This window comes from Lepeophtheirus salmonis, chromosome 1, assembly GCF_016086655.4.
Source record: "Lepeophtheirus salmonis chromosome 1, UVic_Lsal_1.4, whole genome shotgun sequence".
Lineage (NCBI taxonomy): Eukaryota > Metazoa > Arthropoda > Copepoda > Siphonostomatoida > Caligidae > Lepeophtheirus > Lepeophtheirus salmonis.
Genome location: NC_052131.2, coordinates 6,085,667 through 6,108,019, shown reverse-complemented (window position 1 = coordinate 6,108,019; position 22,353 = coordinate 6,085,667). Strand labels below are relative to the sequence as shown.

General features: G+C 32.2%; 6 protein-coding genes and 1 long non-coding RNA gene across 8 annotated transcripts; 5 read left to right on the top strand and 2 right to left on the bottom strand.

Moving 5' to 3' along the window:
- The first annotated feature begins 2,801 nt into the window (after positions 1-2,801).
- Positions 2,802-4,988, top strand: LOC121115256 (uncharacterized). The gene is made up of 2 exons (XM_040709462.2): positions 2,802-3,473; positions 3,534-4,988. Exons 1-2 carry the CDS (start codon positions 3,229-3,231, stop codon positions 4,762-4,764), a joined length of 1,476 nt encoding a protein of 491 aa, XP_040565396.1. The 5' UTR covers positions 2,802-3,228; the 3' UTR covers positions 4,765-4,988.
- Positions 4,782-7,730, bottom strand: E(z) (histone-lysine N-methyltransferase E(z)). The gene is made up of 2 exons (XM_040709451.2): positions 7,264-7,730; positions 4,782-7,189 (listed from the first exon to the last, which is right to left on the bottom strand). The coding sequence occupies exons 1-2, from the start codon at positions 7,528-7,530 to the stop codon at positions 5,120-5,122; spliced, it is 2,337 nt and encodes a 778-aa protein (XP_040565385.1). The 5' UTR covers positions 7,531-7,730; the 3' UTR covers positions 4,782-5,119.
- Positions 7,731-9,023: 1,293 nt separating this feature from the next.
- On the top strand, positions 9,024-10,870 carry LOC121115275 (cytosolic non-specific dipeptidase). The gene is made up of 3 exons (XM_040709486.2): positions 9,024-9,430; positions 9,499-9,840; positions 9,919-10,870. Exons 1-3 carry the CDS (start codon positions 9,199-9,201, stop codon positions 10,737-10,739), a joined length of 1,395 nt encoding a protein of 464 aa, XP_040565420.1. The 5' UTR covers positions 9,024-9,198; the 3' UTR covers positions 10,740-10,870.
- A 1,171-nt stretch (positions 10,871-12,041) lies between these two features.
- Mulk (acylglycerol kinase-like protein Mulk) lies at positions 12,042-14,290 on the top strand. Its single transcript, XM_040709474.2, has one exon. The coding sequence runs from the start codon at positions 12,085-12,087 to the stop codon at positions 13,495-13,497; it is 1,413 nt and encodes a 470-aa protein (XP_040565408.1). The 5' UTR covers positions 12,042-12,084; the 3' UTR covers positions 13,498-14,290.
- Positions 14,291-15,120: 830 nt separating this feature from the next.
- LOC121132095 (uncharacterized) lies at positions 15,121-15,531 on the top strand. The gene has a single exon (XM_040727543.1). It carries the CDS (start codon positions 15,121-15,123, stop codon positions 15,529-15,531), a length of 411 nt encoding a protein of 136 aa, XP_040583477.1.
- A 278-nt stretch (positions 15,532-15,809) lies between these two features.
- LOC121115241 (uncharacterized) lies at positions 15,810-18,415 on the top strand. Of its 2 annotated transcripts, none has more exons than XM_071887479.1 (7): positions 15,810-16,326; positions 16,396-16,638; positions 16,711-16,887; positions 16,953-17,211; positions 17,284-17,703; positions 17,779-17,913; positions 17,988-18,415. In XM_071887479.1, the coding sequence occupies exons 1-7, from the start codon at positions 16,088-16,090 to the stop codon at positions 18,279-18,281; spliced, it is 1,767 nt and encodes a 588-aa protein (XP_071743580.1). In that variant the 5' UTR covers positions 15,810-16,087; the 3' UTR covers positions 18,282-18,415. The 2 variants fall into 2 exon arrangements, with proteins under 2 accessions (XP_071743580.1, XP_040565376.1); XM_040709442.2 differs by having other exon boundaries at positions 17,779-17,928.
- On the bottom strand, positions 18,297-18,930 carry LOC139905060 (uncharacterized). Its single transcript, XR_011779531.1, has 2 exons — positions 18,794-18,930; positions 18,297-18,740 (listed from the first exon to the last, which is right to left on the bottom strand). It is a non-coding gene; the product is annotated as an uncharacterized lncRNA (long non-coding RNA).
- Positions 18,931-22,353: the final 3,423 nt, after the last annotated feature.

Genomic DNA, 22,353 nt, shown 5'->3' with positions numbered 1-22,353 from the left:
ATCTCATTATGTGTAATTATTATATAGTATCAAAATGCTTTGAAATTATCATGTTAATTAATTGTAACCTCGTACAATACTATTGCAATAGGAAAATAAATAAAAAAGGATTGGAAATACATTTGTTCTACATTTTATAACAAGAATAAAATAATTAGTAAAAAATTAATACTAATATACTTGATAGCTAACAAGTCTTGTATATCAATTGACAAGTATCATACAATTAATAATAAGGGATAGTTTTTTCCTTAAAGCTTTAAAATAAAGTAGCGCTACTCTGCGCCTGATAATTAGAGGAAATACAAGGTGTAGCGTTTTTAAATTTTTCAAAAGATGTCGCTTTTCATATAACTTTACATAGTTATTTTTCAACTGACGTGGTCAATTAATTAATCACTAAACTTATAACTATTAGAGATGAAATGAGTTCTACTAATATCTGGAGTGAACAAGGGGTCCCTTAACCTCATAGAGCTAGGGGAAGTGTATTTTTTATGGTTAAAAATCAAATGGCAAAACCTAATTGACTTTGTACAATATTAGTAGATTTTTATTTCAACAGCATCAGAAAATCTCTTTGTAGTCACGTGCTACAATTAATATATCACACACCAAGACAATATTTTTGAACTGAAATAAAAATGTTTTTGATAAAAAAACTTACGTAGAGTAAGTATTTTAATCGGAGAGGGATACAGATATTACCTTTAATATTTTTCTACGAGTCAATTACAAAAAAATTACCAAAAGTAAAGTTTAGATCTAACATTTTATCCCTCAAAGTTAGGAGTCATTTTTTTGTCAAAGGATTTACAATATATATAACGGAAATTTTAATAGAGAATTAAGAAAGAGAGAGAGAATGAAGGAGTTGAATGATGATTAATAATATTATATTAGACAGTATTGTGTCAGTGCCATTTTCATTTCATCGCTGAAAATTATTATTAATTTTCTTTTATATAATAACAGCGTAATTAGTAGCGTAGTTGTAAAAATACATTCTATCTGTGATAAATGTGATAAGGTAATTTATTATTACCTTTTCAAATTCACACTAAAATGTAGCTAGTTTAAAATTCGTTTATCTTTCTGGGATTAATAGAAATGATCTTTTCTTAATCTAGTAATCATCATTCAACCCTTCGATTCTCTCTTTCTTTCTTAATTATATATAAAGATTTTAAACCATAAAAAATACACATCCTCTACATGAGGTTTAATGATTGACATTTGGTTCACTCCTGATATTAGTAGAACTCATTGGCAGATTACACTGGAAATAGCCTCGTTTATTGTTCACATATGTTTAAAAATATTATTTTACCAATAGAAAATGCCATCAGAAATGTATTTGAATTTATGTATAAATCTCAAAATAGCAAGTATTGTATCTAATAACATTTGTAATTCAACATAATAAAATTAAAATTCCCACTATAATGTTTCAATTATTTTTCAAAAATCATCGGAGAATGATCAGCTTTACATCTTGAACATATATTCTATCTCTCAGTCTCTTATACTTTCATCCTACTCTGATCTTAGAATACTATTAGGAACCTAATATGGATGCGATATATATTCTTGAATATTGGGTATAATCTCAAAATGAAGATAAGAAGGGGACTTAAGATATATCTGTAGACCTGCTCTATACTCCTTTCGATCCCCTTTTCGATATCTCAATCATAATAATGAAGTAGTTCAATCAGGATTACTGGAAGATGAATAGATTTGAGACCTTTTGAAATTTGTTACTAGGTGCAAATCAAGGGTTTCAATTAACTATTCTATTCATTTCAGAATACGTACATATAATAAATTTACATATTATGAAGATGATGTATATTTGAACAACCCAAAATACTCAATCACATTTAGGTTGGATCAAACTATCAAAATCCATGACTTGGAACTATTGACTTGCTTATATGTTTCACTTTTTGAAGTATTTGTCTGCAAAGGATTGATACAATCTAAAAGTAAGAAGAAAAGTGTTTAGTTTCAAAAGTATTCGATTTGGAATATGCCATATTTACTTTTTTTTCCTAACAAAAATCAAAAAACATAAGTTTTGTTAATCTAACTGATCGGTTTTTGATTATGTATTAAACTATCATATCATTGCAATGTTTATATCGCTAATCAAAAATTCATCAAAACACTAATTAGATTATCTTTAAGGCTTCATAGCTCAGAGTTAGATCGAGTTACAGATATTTCATTTATATATATATTTCCTTAATAAAACCACAATAAAATTTCTTATATGAAAAATATTTATATCTGAGAGCAATAATTACAGTGCACCCTGTATACACGTTTGATGCTATATGCAAGCGGGTGCATATTTATTATATGCACCCACTTGCAATATTTCAGAAATACGACTACATTATTACTAAATCGGGTTACCACATCTATCGTGTGTGTAGACGTCTAATTAAGTGTTTATATATATATACGATAGATTTGGTGACTGGTCACCCGTCTTTATGTCAAAAATATGATTAAAAAATATACATAACTACAAACATTTAAGCAACATAAGAAGTGGGAAAAAAGGAAAAACAAAATTACGTCGATAAAGTTCCATGGTTTGAGATTAAAAAATAGGTTGCGTGATCTGCTGTACTTTAAATGTAGAGATGAATATTTTATTTGCTCTTAATTAGGTCTTAGCTAATTAGCTGATAGAATATTATTATAACCAATCAAATTTATTGATATAACTAAGCGCGAAATTCAAAATTATAATCATCATCAAAATAAAAATTGTTAAAAGAGATTAACAAGAATTTATTCCAGATATTTTTTCAACAATATCAATATTAAATAATTTAATAATAGGAATTTCATTTCTAGGCTTAGTGATTATAAGTTAGTTATAGTGAGTTAGTAGTTAGCATTAATTGAATGTATGATGACTCTGTTGGTGGATATTGTTTGTGTGTGAATAGAATACAGGCAGTGGTACTTCACGTTAGGGACACATGCATCATTAATTGTCTAGGACTTTCGCCCGGAGCTGGGTGATTGATTGAGATTAAGGTTGTAATTGGAGGTGCCAATGAAAGTTTTATGTTTGTTTCCCTTTCTACTAAGTTCTTTATCAATATAATATAATATATCTAGATATTTGAATAGTTTGTTATTATAACTTATAAGTATATCATTTCCCGGGAACATCCTCGATATACTAGAAAGTAATATAGAAGGAAGATGTCTTCACTTAAGGACGAGCTAAGAGGAATCGATAAACTCTCAGATTCTCTTCGAGATGTCGAAAGGGATGTTTATCTCCAATCTCAAATGTCTGAGCAATTAGAGGCGTCCATCAAAGAGCATACATCAAAAAAAAAATGTTTTACCAATTCCATAGAGAATTTTAAATCCAAACATGCAAATATCCTTCAATCCATTGAGGAAAAAGAGAAAATTCTAGAGTCGAATAAACTCTTAAACAAGTACTATCAATCGAAATGAAAGTGTAAGTATTTTCAATAATGAATTGTGTTTATTCGTAGAGTGGCTTTAGGAGAGATCCAACGACTCAAATCTCTTTTGTACGAAAAGTCCATAGCAAAGTCATCTTTTCTTTCGAATCTACAAGACAACTTATTGAAAATGGAAGAAATGGTAGTCTCAACATTTGGAGCAGATGCATTGGAAGGACATCACATCCGTGTTAAAAAGCTTCGGCAGAATATTCAAGAGGCCAAAACTACTCTGAAGAGGAAAGAAAAAGAATTTTCCTCCTTACAGAGTACATTTGAAGACATGGATGCAGAAGTGCAATTAAAAAAGGAAGAAATAGAATTAGAGAATGATTTACTCAAACTCCTTGATGAAAAGACACACCTTGAGAATAAAATCAAGGAATTGAATAAGAGTTCAACTCCTAAAAAGAAATTAGATTTGAATGTTTCTCTTGAAGCATCTGCTTATATGAAATATCCTAAATTGATTGATGGGTCCTCATTTTTCAAAAATTGCTTTGATAAAGTCAAATCTTCAAGTCGAATGAACTTAAGTAAACCACAGTCATCCATCTCATTGATGAATACAGATTCAGTAAGAACTCCGGAGAACAAAATCCTCACGATTGGCAATAGAGTTCCAACAACTCTCAATAATGATTTTGATAAAGAAGTAGCAAACACTATGAAGAAAAGTAATGCAATTGAATCAATGAAATCTGCTTCTCCGTCTCGTAACAACTTGAACTTTCATAAAATATCTCCCAAAAGAAACTCTACAAAAAGTCCTTATTTCTCACCCAAAATATTACCTTGCAAACTTCCACTGATTACTTGTGGCTCAACGGAAGAAAAGCCCCAAGAGAATGAACCACAGGAAGATTATGAAAAAGAGAATATCAGTAGTAAAGATGTTTCAATGGAGGAGCCTAATTCTACGCGCGAAGGAGAGAGTGATAACAATTTGGATGGATCAGTTGCCATGATTGATTTAGAGAGTTGTCAAGGGGATAAAGAGGAGGAATCAGTGATGTCTAGAGATAATCAGAATGACATGGTCTTTAATTTCGATTGCAATAAGGAAGATGATAAAATTATTTGGAACGATGATCCTAATAAAAAGAGTTCCAGGGCGAATTTGTGGGGCTCAGATTCTGGCTTTTTATTTGGTAATAGTAGTACTGGTGGTGGAGAAGTAGGAGGCAGTGAAGGTCTAACATTATTTTCTGCTAATGATCAGGATGATGATCCTTTGTCGGCAAATGGCTTTTTCAAATGAAGTGCGGTTTCCTTATATGTATAATGATGATATTATATTTTTATTTTACTCACTACTACCTAAGAAAATTAATGATAATATATTAATTCGACGATAATTAATTAATGTATGTACATAAATTTCAGTTATTAACATAGTCAAAAGAATATTGTACAACCTATATTTTCGCTTTTAAAACTGTATTAACTCGTTATTTTCTATAAAAGTATAGTCGTCGGTCTAAATTGAATTATTCAGTATATACAAGCTTAAAATATATATACATTTCTTTATTCTTTTTATATACATAAGAAAAGTTATGATGAGATTAAAAGTGTGGAATGGCAGTGTGTACGAAGTACGAATACAAATTGTTTTACAGAAATTCCATCTCTCGCTCAATTCCAACAAATCTAAGTTGCTCAGTGGGTCCATATCTATAGTCAAAGAAAAGTTCGTCACCGGCTTGTATACTTCTTTTAGCAAATATCCCTATTCGATGATCCCCGTTGACTTTTAATACTTTGGCGTAGCAGTTTGGGTTAATGGAATGGTTGGCAAATCGGATTTTATTCCCTTTACGGGTGGCATCCACAACATACTCATTGTTGAGATTAAACAAAAATGAACACATGTATTTATCATATACTTTTCCACGACGATCCGCCTCCTCCTGTGAAATAATTTCTCCACAATATTCGGAGATAAATTCATTCTTATAAGCAAAGTCACAAATAAAAATGCCCCAACCAGCAACATCCGAAGGAGCCATGAGTAATCTTTTGCCCAAGCCACGTTGGACATAAACGTTACGACATGTTATTTTCGAGGTGTCTTGTTGATCAGCACCGCATTTATTGCATAAATCAGGATCACATTCCCGGACAGCAAGGAAACATGGGCACTGTTTGGTATTACATGCAGCCTTACATCGACACCCAGGAAAGCGATTCGGACAATCAGAGTTACACATACAAAATTTTTCACAAAAGTATCGTGAAGAAATACATGGGCATGATGAATCACAGGGTTTGTTAGGATGGTCGCAAGGAGAATAGTTGTATACTTGAGAATGACCTGCAGAATCTTTGTTAAATTGTGTTTTGCGGCAGTGATTGAGCCATTGACTATGTTTTTTCTTCTTCTTCTTTTTCGGGGGAGTGTACTCCCTTAATCTAGACTCGGGATCCTCTTCATGACCAAGTAGTCCTTCTTTTGATGAATCCTTTTGTGCATATTCATATACTTGACGGCATGATTTGGTCACAATCGCTTGGGATATAGCACAATAGTTACCAAGGAATACTCGCACCAAAACTCGGAAAAGGGATTGCTCAGATCCCGCCCATACATCAGGATTATTACCGTTGAATGGGTTAATAGTTTTAGCCAGTTGATTATCCGTGATAACTTTACGGTCATTATTCTTTGAGTTGGAGGAACAGTCAGAGGAACGTCCATTATATTGTTTTTTCCCATTATTGATGCCATCTAGACTACCAGAAAAGGAACTTCTTCTACTGTCTGTCTTCTTTCCATTATGGGTACTGGAACGTGTAGTAGAGGAGGAGTCATTGCTTTCCTCCGAAGATGTTTCATTTCCAGAGTCCAGAGGAGTAACACTATTACTACTAAAGCTCTTCTTCTTTTTCATTTCAATTTCATCCAAATGTAGAAAACAATCGGGGCTACATGGCTCAGAGGGAGGTTTGAGCTCAGAGCCCTTCCTTTTCGTTGTTGGTCCAGGATGATAGGCTAATCGATGAAGAAAACAATCATATTTGAAGCACCTACGGCAGAAAAGCGTATGAAATGAATGCATAGTCTTGGCTCGAGGTGCTGACTCAGCATCAGGGCCATCAATATTGGGAGTACACTCCTTAGGGACTACAGCCTTATGCTCAGATAGTTCAGTGTATTTCTCTTTTATTTGATCAGGAGTTCCCATATCGGGAAAAATAGAGGCAATGGCGGCAAATAGTTTGGGGGAAGGCATCTTGCCTGCTGATGGATCTGTGAGTTGTTCACGGTGGTTTTTAGTTGTAGTAGTCGTAGTGTTATTTGGAGGAGGTGGGGGTGGTGGTAATTTATCCGGAGAGGATGAAGGGATCGAGGAATTGTCATTCTCCTCGCCTTCTTCCTCTTCCTCATCGGAGGAATCTTCATTGTCATCTTCTTCTATGCCTTCTTCGTCTTTATCGTAAACCTTGAGAGCTGTTACGAGATCCAGGAAGAGATCGTCGTCTATAAATCCTCCCTCTCTCTCTCCGTGGACTTTTCCATCGTAGTTTTTGATAAGCTCTTCTATAAAGGTGTTGTCTTGATCCAGAACTTCATCTCCCATGTAGGGAATGTTGTGAAGCACTGTTTCATCTTCTACCATGAAATTCTGTTGTAGAGGAGCCCAGCTGTACATGGTTGGAATTGGATTCACAGCATAAATTATCTAATGCAAGGAGACAAAAAATCATTTTCATTTTAATCCGTCCTAATTTTCTGAGAGAAAAACTAACAACTCACTTTAATGGGTATGGACTGAAGCTTCCCCTCATTGTCTTTGGCCTCTGCTCTTTTGATAAACTGGGAATGAGAAGGAGGATCCTCCGAGCAGACCCAAACCGGCTCAACGCCTCCTTTCTTATCCAACTTATTAGCATCATTCAGTATTCGAGGAAGAGTCCGATTCTTCTTCCATGCAGCTCGCATATCATCCTCATGTCGGTATCTTTTGGCAGCCCTAAGGCGTGCATACTCTATTTTTACCCGTTTTCTCCATTTCAGAGACATTACTCCACCACCAAATCCACCCAGAGAAGATTAAACACACAACTACCACTAGACTACTACTTCTACAGTTAAGTTATTATTTGTCCGTGAATCTTAGATTCCCCCCTCTTTACCGACAATGACGTCACACTTTACGTTTCTCTTTCTTTGTTTCTTATGCCCGTTGCTAGATATTCATATATATATATATGTATATAACTAAGTAACCAAGATAGCCTAGCTGTGTTGAGGAGCAGCAGCTAGCTCCATTCGGTTATATATTTCTGCTAGTACTTATCCAGAAGCATAGGGAAGACATTGTCAAACTATATATTTAGGACACAAAACCATTTCAATTATATTGTAGAATGTAAAGTTGACGGTTCAATATGTTTGGGTGGGGAATTTTTGTTGGGGTTTCATATCATGTACAAAGAGGGGGTTGAAAGTCCATCAATCTATTAGGAACCTCTAACATATTGCCTTAAACTATCATTGTTGGCTTTTGTATACAGAAATCCAATAATTTTTGTTATGTATTACAACTTTGAAAGTCGTATATATTGTACCATGATACATATTTATCTACCCATTAAGTACATGATAGTTGAAGCTTGTCAAAGTAAAATATTAAAGTGTATAATCAATGCTGTTTTAAAAAAACCCGAAAAATAGTGTAATAACATATAACCTATTTCTGTCTCCCCTAGACTCATTGTTATAATATATTTTATCTTCTTCTTTTTTCTATAATTCTCAGCCACATTATTTAGCCAACAATCCCTTCCACTTATAAAAACCGTTTAATTTCTGTACAAGGTATGTACATCTGTTTGATATAATTATGAATCGCATACAGGGTCCTATTGGCTGTGAATTATGAATCATAAATACCCATCATAATGTATTACGCCACCTCATCCTTTTACAGTCAATGATGTATTTAAGCACATTAAGTCCGTAAAATTATAATTATATAGGTACATTTCAAATAAAAAAATACAAAAATTAAGTTAACAAGTCACTCAAATCACAACTTTTCATGCCACTTCTTGTACTGATATCTATAAATAGGGACCATATAGTCTCAATTTTAAAAGAGAAATTGAATAAAGCATCCAATTAAAATTAGGCAAAGACCTAATGCTTTCTTGGTTGTTAGGGATTCTTCCCCAAGAATACGGCCAACTGCATAGTTAAATATAAACTTTGTTGAATTGGTAAAGGGAACTCCAACGTTGAGATCATTGAATTTGAGAAAAAATGAAGAAGAGAACGGCTCCTAATTGATTGATGATGTAGGAGATTGCGTATCCTTTGGAGTTCATGAGAAGGCTTCCTAAGGAGGAGGATTCTACATTACGAGAATAATGCTTCATCAAGGGCTCCGTCGATCCCCAAAAAAAATGCTGGTATAAGTAAATAGAGGAGATTCACGTTCATTGTTATTATATTTATATCAATGGCAATGGATATTCCAGCTTTCTTAATCGTTGTTTGAGCAGGCTGAGGAGCTGACCACTATTTACTCATAAAAATGTAAAAACATAATTATTAAAGACAATAATATCTACGTTCACTGAGTTGTAAGTGAAAAAGAAGAACATTTATGTACCTAAGCACTGTGACTGAGTTGAGTCTTATCAATCATATAATATATTATTGTTATTACCACTTATAATAAGTATCATGACTGCTTTACCCAAAGAAGTATTGGATCTAATTTGTGAGCGAAAGGAAAGCTACATCAAAGCCTTGAAAGAGGCCGTGGCCATTCCATCCATTTCCGCTTCCAAAAATCATCACAATGACATCCATAGAATGATTGAGTTTGTATCTGAGAGATTGAGATCTCTTGGGGCCAAAGTGGATATTGTACCCAATGGGTCTTATCCCCCTATAATTCTTGGGGATCTGAAAAGTATATACATAATAATTAATAATTATCATCCCATTAATTTAAAAAAAACCATCATTTAAATTTTACAGGTTCAGAATCAAATAAAACCGTACTTATATATGGTCATTTGGACGTTCAACCTGCATCCAAAACAGATGGCTGGGACACGGAACCCTTTGAATTGAAAGAAAAAGATGGGAGACTCTATGGAAGAGGTTCTTCAGATGATAAAGGACCTGTTTTAGGATGGATTCATGCTCTGGAAGCCTTGAAAGATGGATTGGGATACTTTCCTGTAAATGTCAAATTTGTATTTGAAGGGATGGAAGAGTCGGATTCTGAGGGCTTGGATGATTTGTTGATTAGCTTAAAAGATACTCCCTTTTTGAAAGAGGTTGACTTCGTCTGTGTGTCTGATAGCTATTGGCTAAGTAATTAATTTATTAGGTTTACCGAGTGTTTATCTTCTATTTATGTATGAATTGATATATCTTTTCATCCATTATTAGCAACTGATAAACCGTGCCTGGGATATGGATTACGCGGAGTTGTTTGTTTTGAACTATGGATTACAGGTGCCAAACAAGATCTTCACTCTGGAGTATTTGGTGGTTCAATTCATGAAGCTATGACGGATTTAATCGCTCTCATGGATACTTTAGTAGATAAAGATGGTAAAATAGGGATTGAAGGAATTTATGATGATGTAACAGAGCTAAGCTCTGATGAATCAAGTCTCTATACAAATATTCACTTCAATTTGGAGGAATACAAATCGAGCATCGGTGTAAATAAATTAATTACCAATAATGATAAGATGAACACACTTATGGCAAGATGGAGATATCCTTCCCTATCCCTTCACGGTATTGAGGGTGCTTTTAGCGAGGAAGGTGCAAAAACCGTAATACCTAAAAAAGTAGGTGGGAAATTTTCTCTTCGAATCGTTCCAAATCAAACTGTTGAGAACACTGTTACTTGTGTAAAAAAGCATTTAGAAAAAGAATTTAATAAACTGAATTCACCCAATGTTATGGAAATTAAATTTGATGGAGGTGAGGCCTGGGTGACTTCTCCATCTCATGCAAATTATGACGCTGCAAGAAAGGCTACAAAGGAAATATATGGAGTGGATCCAGATTTAACTCGTGAAGGTGGATCAATTCCTGTTGTTCTCACATTGGAGAATACAACGAATAAAAATGTTTTGTTACTGCCGATGGGTGCAAGTGATGATGGCGCTCATTCTCAAAATGAAAAAATTGATGTTCGAAATTATATCGAAGGAACGAAGCTCTTTGCGTCCTATTTGTATAAAATTGGACAGTAATTTCTATTTTTTGTAAATTTTATAAGTAATAAACTAGCATGCCCTCGTTGATTTGACATGGAATGATGCTAATACCTTTATAAGTATTAAAGTTTCATTTAATTAAATAAATAAGTGGCTATAGATACAAACAATTTTATATTTATTAATGAACATAATAATTCAAAGAGGTGGAAAAAAGTAATAATACTTCAAGTCCAAGTTAAGTCTCAGCTCATTGATCACAAGTACAAACCCTTGAATATTTTTATCGTGTCCTGTTTATATCTTCCGACTTCATTCAAGTTTATTTTAAGCTAATAAATCTGACTCGAATTGAGTTTTTTTCAGACTATAAAAGATAATTTATAGAGTACCTTATAGCCTTTGAAAAAAATTGAAATGACTCAGAAAACTTTCCTTATGTAAATATATTTTATGTTTTAAGCAATTCCACAGTTTGGGATGCTAAAAAGCTTGGGTTGGCAACTTTTTGCAGAGTAGGGGCAAACAGCTTTCGCTGCAGAATCATGTTGGAAGACCATTTTATTGAATTTATAATTGATTTTCCGGGTATTTAGAGACAATAAGGACTCAATATAATTTTATTTAAGCAATACCCTTATTTTTTTACTACAGGAATTATAATAAAGAAATCAAATATAAACACAATTTAAAAGAAAAAATCTATATTTTACTAAAAAAAAAGGAAAGTAGGAAAAATACTAATTATTTAATGAGACGCTTGGTTTTGCTTATTTTGTGATATTTTTTCCAAATCTGGTGAAATATTTGCCGATGACAGGAGCAAAACTTTTATAATGGTTATGCGGAGTTTCATAGTACCCTTTAATGTTAGTAACTTTCATTTTGAATTAGTATGCCTATATTTATATGATTGTCCATGATGAGATGGCGTGCCAGTAAAAATTCACTCGATGTTCGGTGGTTACCGACCTCTGGTATAAAGTGTTCGTTTTACTTATGTAAATTAAATCTCTATTAATCAAATAGAACGGTTGTCATATTTTTTTTTTTAAATGGTACAAAATCCAATAATGTTTTCAAATCAAGTCGAATCTTTGATTGTGAGATCAATTCGAGTCGCAAGTATCGAGGCTAAGTCATCATCCTTGCCAATGAAATATTTAATCAATCTACAGGAAGTACTTAAACACGTACTCTTTCATAGTACTCTGATTAATGAAGATTCTACCAAGATACAAGAGTCTCTAAGTATCTTGGATTCTACAAGAGAGTTGCGTGATCTTTAATTGCACGTAAGACATTACCTTTAAATGTCATGTGATCAAAAGATGTCACGTTCAATTTGAATTTGATCAAAACAACATTCGTGAAATTCAACATGAAGAAGGTCTTCGGCATCTTACGAAACAATTGGAAAAAGTCAATTTTCTTTGGATCAGTAGGAGCTTATGGTGTGAAATTTGGTCTGAGGAAAAAGGAGGAAAATGATTTGATGAAAGTACGATGCCAAGAAGCTTCCCTTATGGGTCAAATTACAAAGGAATCTCCAACTCGAATCACTGTGATACTGAACCCCGCTGCTGATTCAGGAAAAGCACGTAGTAAATATGAGGACTACTGTGCACCCCTTTTGCACCTCGCGGGTGTCAAAGTAAGTGTCATTCGAACTGAAGGAATGGGACAAGCAAAAGAAATCATGAAGATTATGAGTGATGCGGATGCAGTGCTGATTGCTGGAGGAGATGGAACCCTAATGGAAACAATCACGGGTCTTTTACGTAGAAAAGATGCAAATTCTTATGCCAAATCCATTGTTTTAGGTGTCCTACCCGTAGGAAAAGATAATAAAATGGCAAAAACACTTTTTCATGATCATTCCGGAAACGACGTGGACTTGATGTCCAGTGCGACAATGTCCGTTCTTAATAAGCTCTTTCGACCTATGGATGTGATTGAAATAGCCAATATGGATGAAGAAGATGAGAAGAAACTCTATGGATTACGATCCTTCCATATAGGTGCATTCCGTGATGTACACGAACGAAAAGAAAAGTTTTGGCTCTTTGGAAGCTTAAAAAATCTGTTTGCTTATGTGTTTTCCTACTCAACTTCCCAAAAGGAAATTAATTGGGATTTGAATGGAGTGATTCAATACTCAGAGACAGAGGAACTCGTCAAAGAGGTTTCAAACTTCAAAGAGAAAAAAACTGAAGTTGCAGAGAGTCCCAAAAGTACAGCGAGATGGCTCCTCTCTTTCTTTACAGGATCCTCAATTGGTAAAGCATCAGAAACGAGAGAAATTACATTTAAACGAATACGTCAGTGGATTTTACTACCTGTATATCAGGGATTAGAACTATTTGTTTCTACAGAGAATGAGGTTGATAAATTAGAGGCCAAGGAAACAAATCATATGTTAAAACTCCGCTTGGGCCCCAAGTCCTTAAATTTTTTGGATTTTGTTCATGAAGGATGGTCCAGAGAGAAAAACAATTCTTACACAGAAGATCTATATAGTAATTATGTCACCAAGGCAGTGACTTTCAATGCTGGTAAAATGAAAAGAGACGATAGTGGAGTTAAATTTTCCCTAGATAATGAGAGCATTGAGCTTAGAGGGGGATTGGAAATATCCATTCTCCCTAACAAAGTTCTCATGTTTTGTTCAAAGAATAATCATTTTGATTATGTCATAGACAGTGACAATGATAAGACCAGAATAATGAATAAAAAGAAGTGGATGCAGTCATCCATGGGACCCTCCTTATCAAGTCCTTCCAAATTGATTTAGAAAAAGGATCTTAAATGTTATTCATACTGTCTATAGATTGAACAAGCGTTTATACGATAATTATTAACTTATATTATGATTAGTAATTATTTGATTTTTTTTTGTAAGAATATACTTATATGAGAAGGATTTTTGTTCGATATCTCTTGCGCTTCTCTGATTATTTGTAAAAATAATTTATTATTCAATTAATATGGATCCCTTTATTTCCATTCAATTCATGTTTAGGCATTTCATTATTTATAATTTGAGACCCTTAAATGAATAATTATACACCTTTCCACCGACAAATAAAATTTAAAAAAAAAAAATATTAATGTTTGCTATAACTTTGTATACAATAAAGCAATTAATATTTTATTTTACATGGGAGCTTAAACATCAATGTTAAATTCAAACATTTTGTCTAAAACTTAATTATTCTTAATTTACGAAAAAATCAAAGAAATATTCAAATATCTCTCAAAGGTCTCAAGCATAGATAAATATATTAAAATATTCGATCCCAAGTGATATATTATATACTAACGGGAGTATCCGACATTGCTCGTAATTGCTAGGGCTCGGCAACAGACAACCTTTGCTTTAATTATATGGGTATGTACTCTCTTTTTATTATTATTATGACAGGCTGAGCTTCACTACACCCGCTTGTTGTTATTTCTTTTAGATCAAGTAGTCACGCAGTTCTAAGATATTAAACGAACACTAAAAAATGAATCCTCCACAGACAAACAAACTGCTTTATTAATATAGATAAATATTATATTGTTAATAAATAATACCTCACCTATTTTAAGCTGTTATGTAATATTTTATTTTCAACCTAGTATACAGATCGATTTTTCATTTTTCCCCACAGGTTTATTTTATGTTGTAGTTCTACATATATGATATATCCTAGATACTGACGAGTCTTTAAGAATCTTGCATATTATCAAGGACAACTAAAGACTTTATTTGTCTGGTATCCATCATTGATATATATTATAAATTATGATAATATATACTTGTTGTGTACAAGTTACGATTCTGTACAAATTGCAACAAAAATATGGAATGGATAATTTTAAATGAAGGATTTATAGTACTTGGTATGAGAATAATGCAATAATTGAATACTCCTTGGATGGTCCATATATTAATGGACTCATTTTTGACTATTTTAATTCAAATTACTACAATATAAGTAAACTGTATCAAACTATTAAGTTCAAATACCCACATTTATATAACTGATCATTATATAATAATCGTGTGATTTTAATAGATCAAAATGAAATGATAGGCTCAATTAATAGTCAATAATTAGAATGATCAAAATTGTAATTAAATCATGCATTTTAAGACGAAGACATTGCAACTTGTACAATGTATTAATACAAGTTGCAACTTGTCTACAACATAATTATATTATATGAGTTTTCCCGCATAAATAATAAACTTTATTAGAACTGAAATTGGTGATCACGTGCTACAGTTGTTTACCAGTACATAACATATAATGTTATTTACTGGAGTACTGTAGTATAATTGTACAACTTATTTATATTTTTTTGTACATATATACATATAATATATCTAAGTTCGTGAAAATATAGTTAATTCGACCGAATCAAGAAAATGGTTAAGATTCAAATCCAAAAATCAATTAACGACAACAAGAAAAATGTACATTATGTTCCAGTAGAAACTGAGGACTACGACGGTTCCGCTGAATCAGAAGTAAAAAACTATTTTGAAAAGAAGATTAAGATTGATGATGTTACGTCATCTGGAGATTTGACGAATACTCTTCGAGGATATCCATTGAATGGAAAGATATTTCAAATTCCGGAAGGGTATAGTGGACTTATCGTAAAGGACGGTTGTCGTAAAACGCTGAGTGTTAAAGAGGATAAAGAGGTTCGTACGATTGGAGAAATAGACTCTTTTTACTATTGGAACTATGACAAAAATGTTAACGCACAAGATGATGGACTTAGGATGGCCATGGAATGGCTACCTATTGCAAAAGCGCTTCATTCTGTCTGAATAACTGTATTATATAATTTCATATATTCGCAAATACTTCAATGAATTAAATCCTTATAAAAAATGGGTTGCTGTCTCATTTTGAATAGTTTAATAATATTTCCTGGATTATAGTACTTAAAACATATCCTCATATAGAGGGAATATACAAGCAAGTGCTTGATAATCATTACGTATTGATAATAGTAATTAAAGTGTATATACTTATAAATCCGAAAAGAAAGCAATAATATACCTTGATTTATACATACAATGAACTAAAAAGGTAACAATTCCTCAGTTTCTTTGACAACGAGGACAATTTGACCTACCATACTATGTATTAACAACTACAATTATGATGCTAATTGTAGAGTAGGTCATTTTGACATCCAGCACTCCTCCGTCTATACAGGATTATTATCCGTTCTTATCAGTGTTAGTTTGGTCTTAATCCTAAAAAAAAAAAAAAAGATTCGTTTTAGTAGGACAAAACATAAAAAAATTTAGTTTCGTTTTGTCTCATAATTCTCATGCAAAAAATACTCGATTAAGAATACATTTCGTCTAGTCATAGATGACGAAATTAACACTGATTCATACCCCTTCAAAAAGAGTGCTAATGTTCGAGTGTAGTTCTTTCTCAAGAAGAAACCTTGCTATGTCGTCCCAATGTATATCGATAGATTGTGTTCAGGATACCTGCAATGAAAAATTATATTGCAGACCGCCATCATCATCGTCTTTTCTTGAATGTAATGGAGATTTCTATGTTCAACTTCTCGAATTAAAACGTCGAAATGAAATGAGACTAAAGTAGAATACTTACGATACATAAATATTTTAAAGTATTTCTTTTTTTTTATTATAAATATTTATATATAGACAATTGGAACATCGGTTTAAGAGACGATATTCGGATGTATCTGTGGATAGATACATATATGGTGATTGTAACGGCTCCAATTCTACATCAGATGAAAGCCTAGAAAAAAGTGATCATATGATTAAAGAAATTAAATCAACAAGGAGGAATGAAGCCAAATCACGTAAAAGAAGGACCAAAAGTGCACCAGCATCTGATAAGAAACAAAAAACAATCATTGAACCATTTTCAATGACTGTCAGGTGATTAAATATTATTCAAAAAGTTTTTGTGCTTGATAAAAATTAAAATTTATGGTTATTTATAATCCAAAGAGAAGAAAAAAAATCGAAGGAAAAGAAACTCCTTCTGGAGATGAAACTGGAGCATGATTTGGAAACAAAGGAGGAACATGAGGATGAAATATTTCAAAGAAATTTTAAGGCTTCTGCTGTTCCCAAACATGTCAATAAGTCATTGTTCCGGAGCATGGTCTTAGAAAATCCCCAACGGTAATAATAATGCTTAATTTCAATTAATGTAATTAACAATTGGATATATTATTATGATGTTCAAGATATGGTGGAGATAAAGTTTCCAAATATTTGAATTCAAATGAAATCCAAAAGTCCAAATCCATGTCTGATTTGAATCATTTTCATGCAAAACCCTTTCCAACCCATATATTTACTAACTATGCCTACGAAAGAATGAAAGAAGCTGAAGAATATCGCAAGATTCGCAGAGAGATTCGACAAAAAGCCCTCCTTAATGAAGCCTCATATCCATCAAGGATGAAGAGTGAACTAGAAGCCTTTAAAGGGAAATTAAGAAAGGTGAAATTAACTAATAACAATATAGTTAATAAGATTGTATTAAAAATTTACAATTGTATCCCTCTCAACTAGAATAACAGCAGAGAACCAATTAAGCGAGTCAGAATGAAAGCTATCCGCTCACATAATGTTCCTGATTTTGACTATCTCTATTCCAAATTTCAAAAGGCTTTAGAATTAAAAAAAATGACGGGTAAACCAATAACTGTGATTGAACCTTTTTCTTTTGATGGAAAATATCCAAAAATGGGGACACATTCCATTCCGAGAAGTAGCCAGTACAAAATACCAGAATGTAAGCCTCCACCCGTTACTATTCGTCCAAGATTAGAAGATAAGTCTACAAATTCTACTCGACTGAGAGAAATTGCAAATCGGAATCGAATAGAATCTTTAGAGTACGAATCTAAACAAAGAAGAAGAGTAAAGAAACAATTGACAATGAAGGAAAAGGAATTTCGTAGTCATCCAGAATGGAGTAGTCGATTTTCGGTAATGTATATTTTTATTTTCTTTACCTACTACAAGATCAATTAATAAAATACATATTATTTACTACCTATTCAGAGTAACATAGGAACGAAAGAGGATATTCGTATACGAAAAATTCAAAGAATGGAAGATGAGAAAGAGCGAATGCTTGCATACAAAATGGAATTGAAGAAAATTTATAATCGAGTCAACAATCGTCCCCCTTTATTTGTACGTCAGTGTGAAGTAAATAATTTTTATATAGTATTTAATATTTATGATCTCTAACAATTATGATTATTTAGTCCGGAGTAAGTAGAGTCGAAGACTTTTATAACTCTGCTCTCAATCGAGAAGGTCTCACGGAGGCAGAGATACTTCAATTCCTATCTGGGAATCAGAGATCCATGAGTTATGACAATATTCAAGATGGAAATCAAGCAAATTTAACATATTCCAGATGCTCCATGCATTCACGCTCAAGCTATTCTGACTCTGCCTCATTAAAGAGCTTTGAAGAGAATGGGATGGGGCCAGGGGATGAGGAGCAGGACTTTTGTAGGGAACACTATGCATTTTGTTCTCTGACAAATAAATAAATTTTCTCTTATGTAAGAACTTCAGTTCGTTTATTTTATATCATAGGTGTATAATTATTAAAATAAAATGTTATTTGGTTGTTTAAAAAAAACCACCATAATCACTAGTTAAAATAATAAATGTATATCATCTATAACGTTCTCCACCTTACACAAGATATAAGAATTCAAGTAAACATTGATTATTCACTATATTAAATATTAAGGTATATAATACTGAATATAAATATTTAAATTTAAAATTTGGATAAAATTTATCAAATTTAATTTGATAGTATGTATAAGTAATGGAAATGATTGAAAGGAGAAGACAAGACTGATTATTATATAGAATGCTCATCTTTAATTCGCTCCCAAGTGTTTTGAACTTCATGAACAGGTACCCTAATAGAGTTGGACTCCGTGACTACCTCACTCAATCGGGACGCCATGTTACGGAGCGTGGAGATGAAGAGAACTCTATAAGCGAAAAAAACAGCATTATAATAATCTAATCACACTTGAATAAATACCGAATAGCTTCCTTTTCCTTGCCAGTGATATCCACGGAATGCGTCGATATTTTACGATTCTTTGATGGCATTTCTATTTCAAATAAATTTTTCCGTTGTCCTGTCAAATAATAACAAGATACAAAAGATAAATAATAACACGAAGTATGTGACGTCATAAATGGAAAAGAAGAAAGAATCGAATGGAGCAGCTATGGGGGTTCATAAATCCAATGTTAATAGACTAATAAGTAATAGCATTGCTTAAATCATTCTTAAATTTTTTACCCTATATCTTAAACAATTTTAAAATCTCAATAAAACTATTCCTTCCTTGATTTTTGTTCAGAAATTTAATGAACTTCCTTCTTTAAAAGCTAAACGTTACCTTTGGTGTATCTGCAACCTTTCCTTCAAAAAGGAACAGAAAAAGGGCCCGAAATCATCTGATTTCAAATAAATAAATATTACCAACTTTCATTTTATCTTTTGTACTCTCAGACTAACAGTCTTATTATTTCTTCCCCATTTTTAAAATGATTTGCATATTATTAAAATCTACATACTGTATTATAATATTGGCTGCTTAGTAGTATTTGATTAAAAGAGTAGTTAGTTATACATTTGTATTTGAAATGAAAGCCAAAATTTCTTCATAGAAATAATAAAATGGCCAACGGTGAGCCATGGACTTCTCGAACACCTGGACACCAAATTAGAAAACGCGTGCTCCAAGGGCTGGCTTCGAAGTTCACGAATATGTTATTTTTTAATAAAAATATATTAATACGATTTTTCAATACAGATTGTATGAGTTAAAATCTTTTAATATTTATTCAATTAATAATAGTTCAAGAATAAATTAGCTGCATAATATCATGAATATAATTCACATTAATTATTTCGAAAATAGATGCACACACCAAAAAAATTAATGCTGAAGTATTCTTGCATTTGGAAGCAGTTATAAATATTTTTTAAATTGTCTACAGGGTCGATGATGATATTAACTTTTCGTGTTGATGTTGTGGGCCTAAGTTATTGGAGTCTGTAGCTCACCACTACAAAGAAAATAAGTGTAGATCTTCTTGTTGATTGGGTAGTTATCAAATAATGCGGCCACAACGATTAATCCATTTGATAGAGGGTTTTCATAATTTGAGTATATTTGCTGTAGAGGAATTCAGCGTTTAATTTGGCAACGGAGATGATTGCTACCACATCCATGTAGCTTTCCCCAGCAGATTTGATCATAAATGTTAGGACCGTTGGAGTTGCTTGGTTGTTTCGCAGCCCAAGAACTTACCTCTAACAAACTCAACTCTTTCTGCGGAGTAAACCTCATCTATTATAAGATTGACAAAGAACATTGGACATTACGCTCTCTGCTATTAAGGCGTTCGATCCTTGTTCCAAGATATTTAACTATAAATGACGGTAGTCTAGTCTCTACTCTAATTGCAGTAGACATAGAACTTCGATATTTGGGATATGGAACTGTAAGACAATTCGACTTGAAGATTTGGTCATAGAGGGGTGTCTAACATTTTGCCACAGAAGACAAACAGGGAGAAGACACGGTCACAAATCTTATTAACTGTGGAGACTAAGTAATTTTTCCAATTAATCGGCCTAAAATGCTAAAGTTAGGAATAGAAATACCTTTGTGTAGCTCGTTTAAATGTTCAAGCAAATCTGGAGACAAAGATACCCCCCTTTTTTCCTTTCCAAAAGATAAGAGTATCTCAAAGAAATGGATACTACGAATGAACCAGCCTGATATCCTTACAAAATTATACGTCTTCAAATGGATTTGTGAACGGCTCTAAAAATTTTTTGGAGGAATTTTCGAACGCAGAATTCATTTTTAGATCAAAGATTAAAAAAAAAAAAAAATGAAAAATCTATTACCGAAATGGCTACTGGAATGATAAAGTCGTCTACAGAAATTCCTAAATGCCATGACATAGTTAATTTTCTTATTAGTCTCTATATTCATATTCGGCTGCACATACATTTACAAGAACAAACCAAAATTATAAAAGAGAGTAAAAAAGTTACATATAGTTTCAGTAATCGTAGTATGTTCATGAGAGAAACATCAAAATAAATATTTTTCTAAAAACATTTATTAATATTTTAGTATAATCTAAAGGATTATTCTGTTCATTTTAGATTTAAAATTTGGTATGTGTTGTCATTTTTTTAACTACAAGCAATTGCTTCATCTTCTATAATTTAAGACTATAATATAATATAAATTCCAGTTGATCCTCTGACAGAAGAAATCAATAATTAAAATTAAATTTAGAACAAAAAGTTTATAAAGCAACAGAAATTTAAAAATATTGTATCAAATAATTGTCGAATCTAATTTAAAATAGAAAGTCCATAAGAATAAATATTTAATGAAAAATGTAATTCTTTATTGCCATAAAACATTTATTTAATGTTATGTAATTTGAATGAGTTGTTTAAACTAAAATGAACGTACTATATTTTAAGAAAAAATGATATTATTTGGTTTTATCTACTTTCAATGTAATGAATTTTTAAATGAGTTTTATGGCCTCAATTGTAGTCACATAAGATTGACAAAAGGTGGCGCTCAGGTCTATTGTCGTAACTCTAATTATAGGGCTCTGTTGTAAAGTCATAATTTAAAATCCAGACTTAATTCATTGTAAGGCAACACAAATTAATTGAATATATTAAATACATGCAATTAAAATTCATATATAGTACACAATGATAAACTTAGGACTATTCCAAAAAGTATAAAAAGCAAAAATACTAAACTTATTTGATATTAATATCTATAAAAGTAAATAATTTTCAATACTTATTTTAATTGTTTTGAAACTTGATGATATCCTTGCTTGATACTTTATTATTATTTAATTATTTAAAAAGACTAACGTTAATTTGCATAGAGTATATATTAATGAACTATCTGTATGTAAGCTTAGATTAATATTTTTTATGTATATTATATATTTTGCCATTTTATTACCTAATATAAGAGTAGTGAATAAAAGAATAAAAGATTATAGCATACATATTTTCTTTACATACATGAATAATAAAAACCAAGTTGTAAATTTACCTTATCTGTCTAAGTTTTCTAGTTTTCTCCGATTAGCACTTGCGTTCTTCAGTTTGAGCTTTTTATTAAGGCTATTTACTCTAATTCAAGGTTAATAGAAATACAAGGTTATACCATAATGTGTTTACGACTGATGTTTGACTTCCACCACGCTTTTAATATTGACGTCATAGTGTATGAGGGGTTGCGTGTTTTGTCAAAATCTGTTTTTCTTCCCCAGCAGTCGGTACTAAATATCAAATTGAAAATTATAGCAGTAGTGATGTCATAAACTATGAGTGGTTGCGTGTTTTGGCAAAATCTGTCTGTCTTGCTCAGCAGTCGGAACAATACATCAGATTCGAAATTCTAGCAAGCCCGATTACATCATGGTCTAACCTTGTATTACTATTACATTGCTCTAATTATTTTCCTTGTTTTCACAAAGGATATGATGATTCTTTGGGCCACTTAGGATATAATTCAATTAAATGAT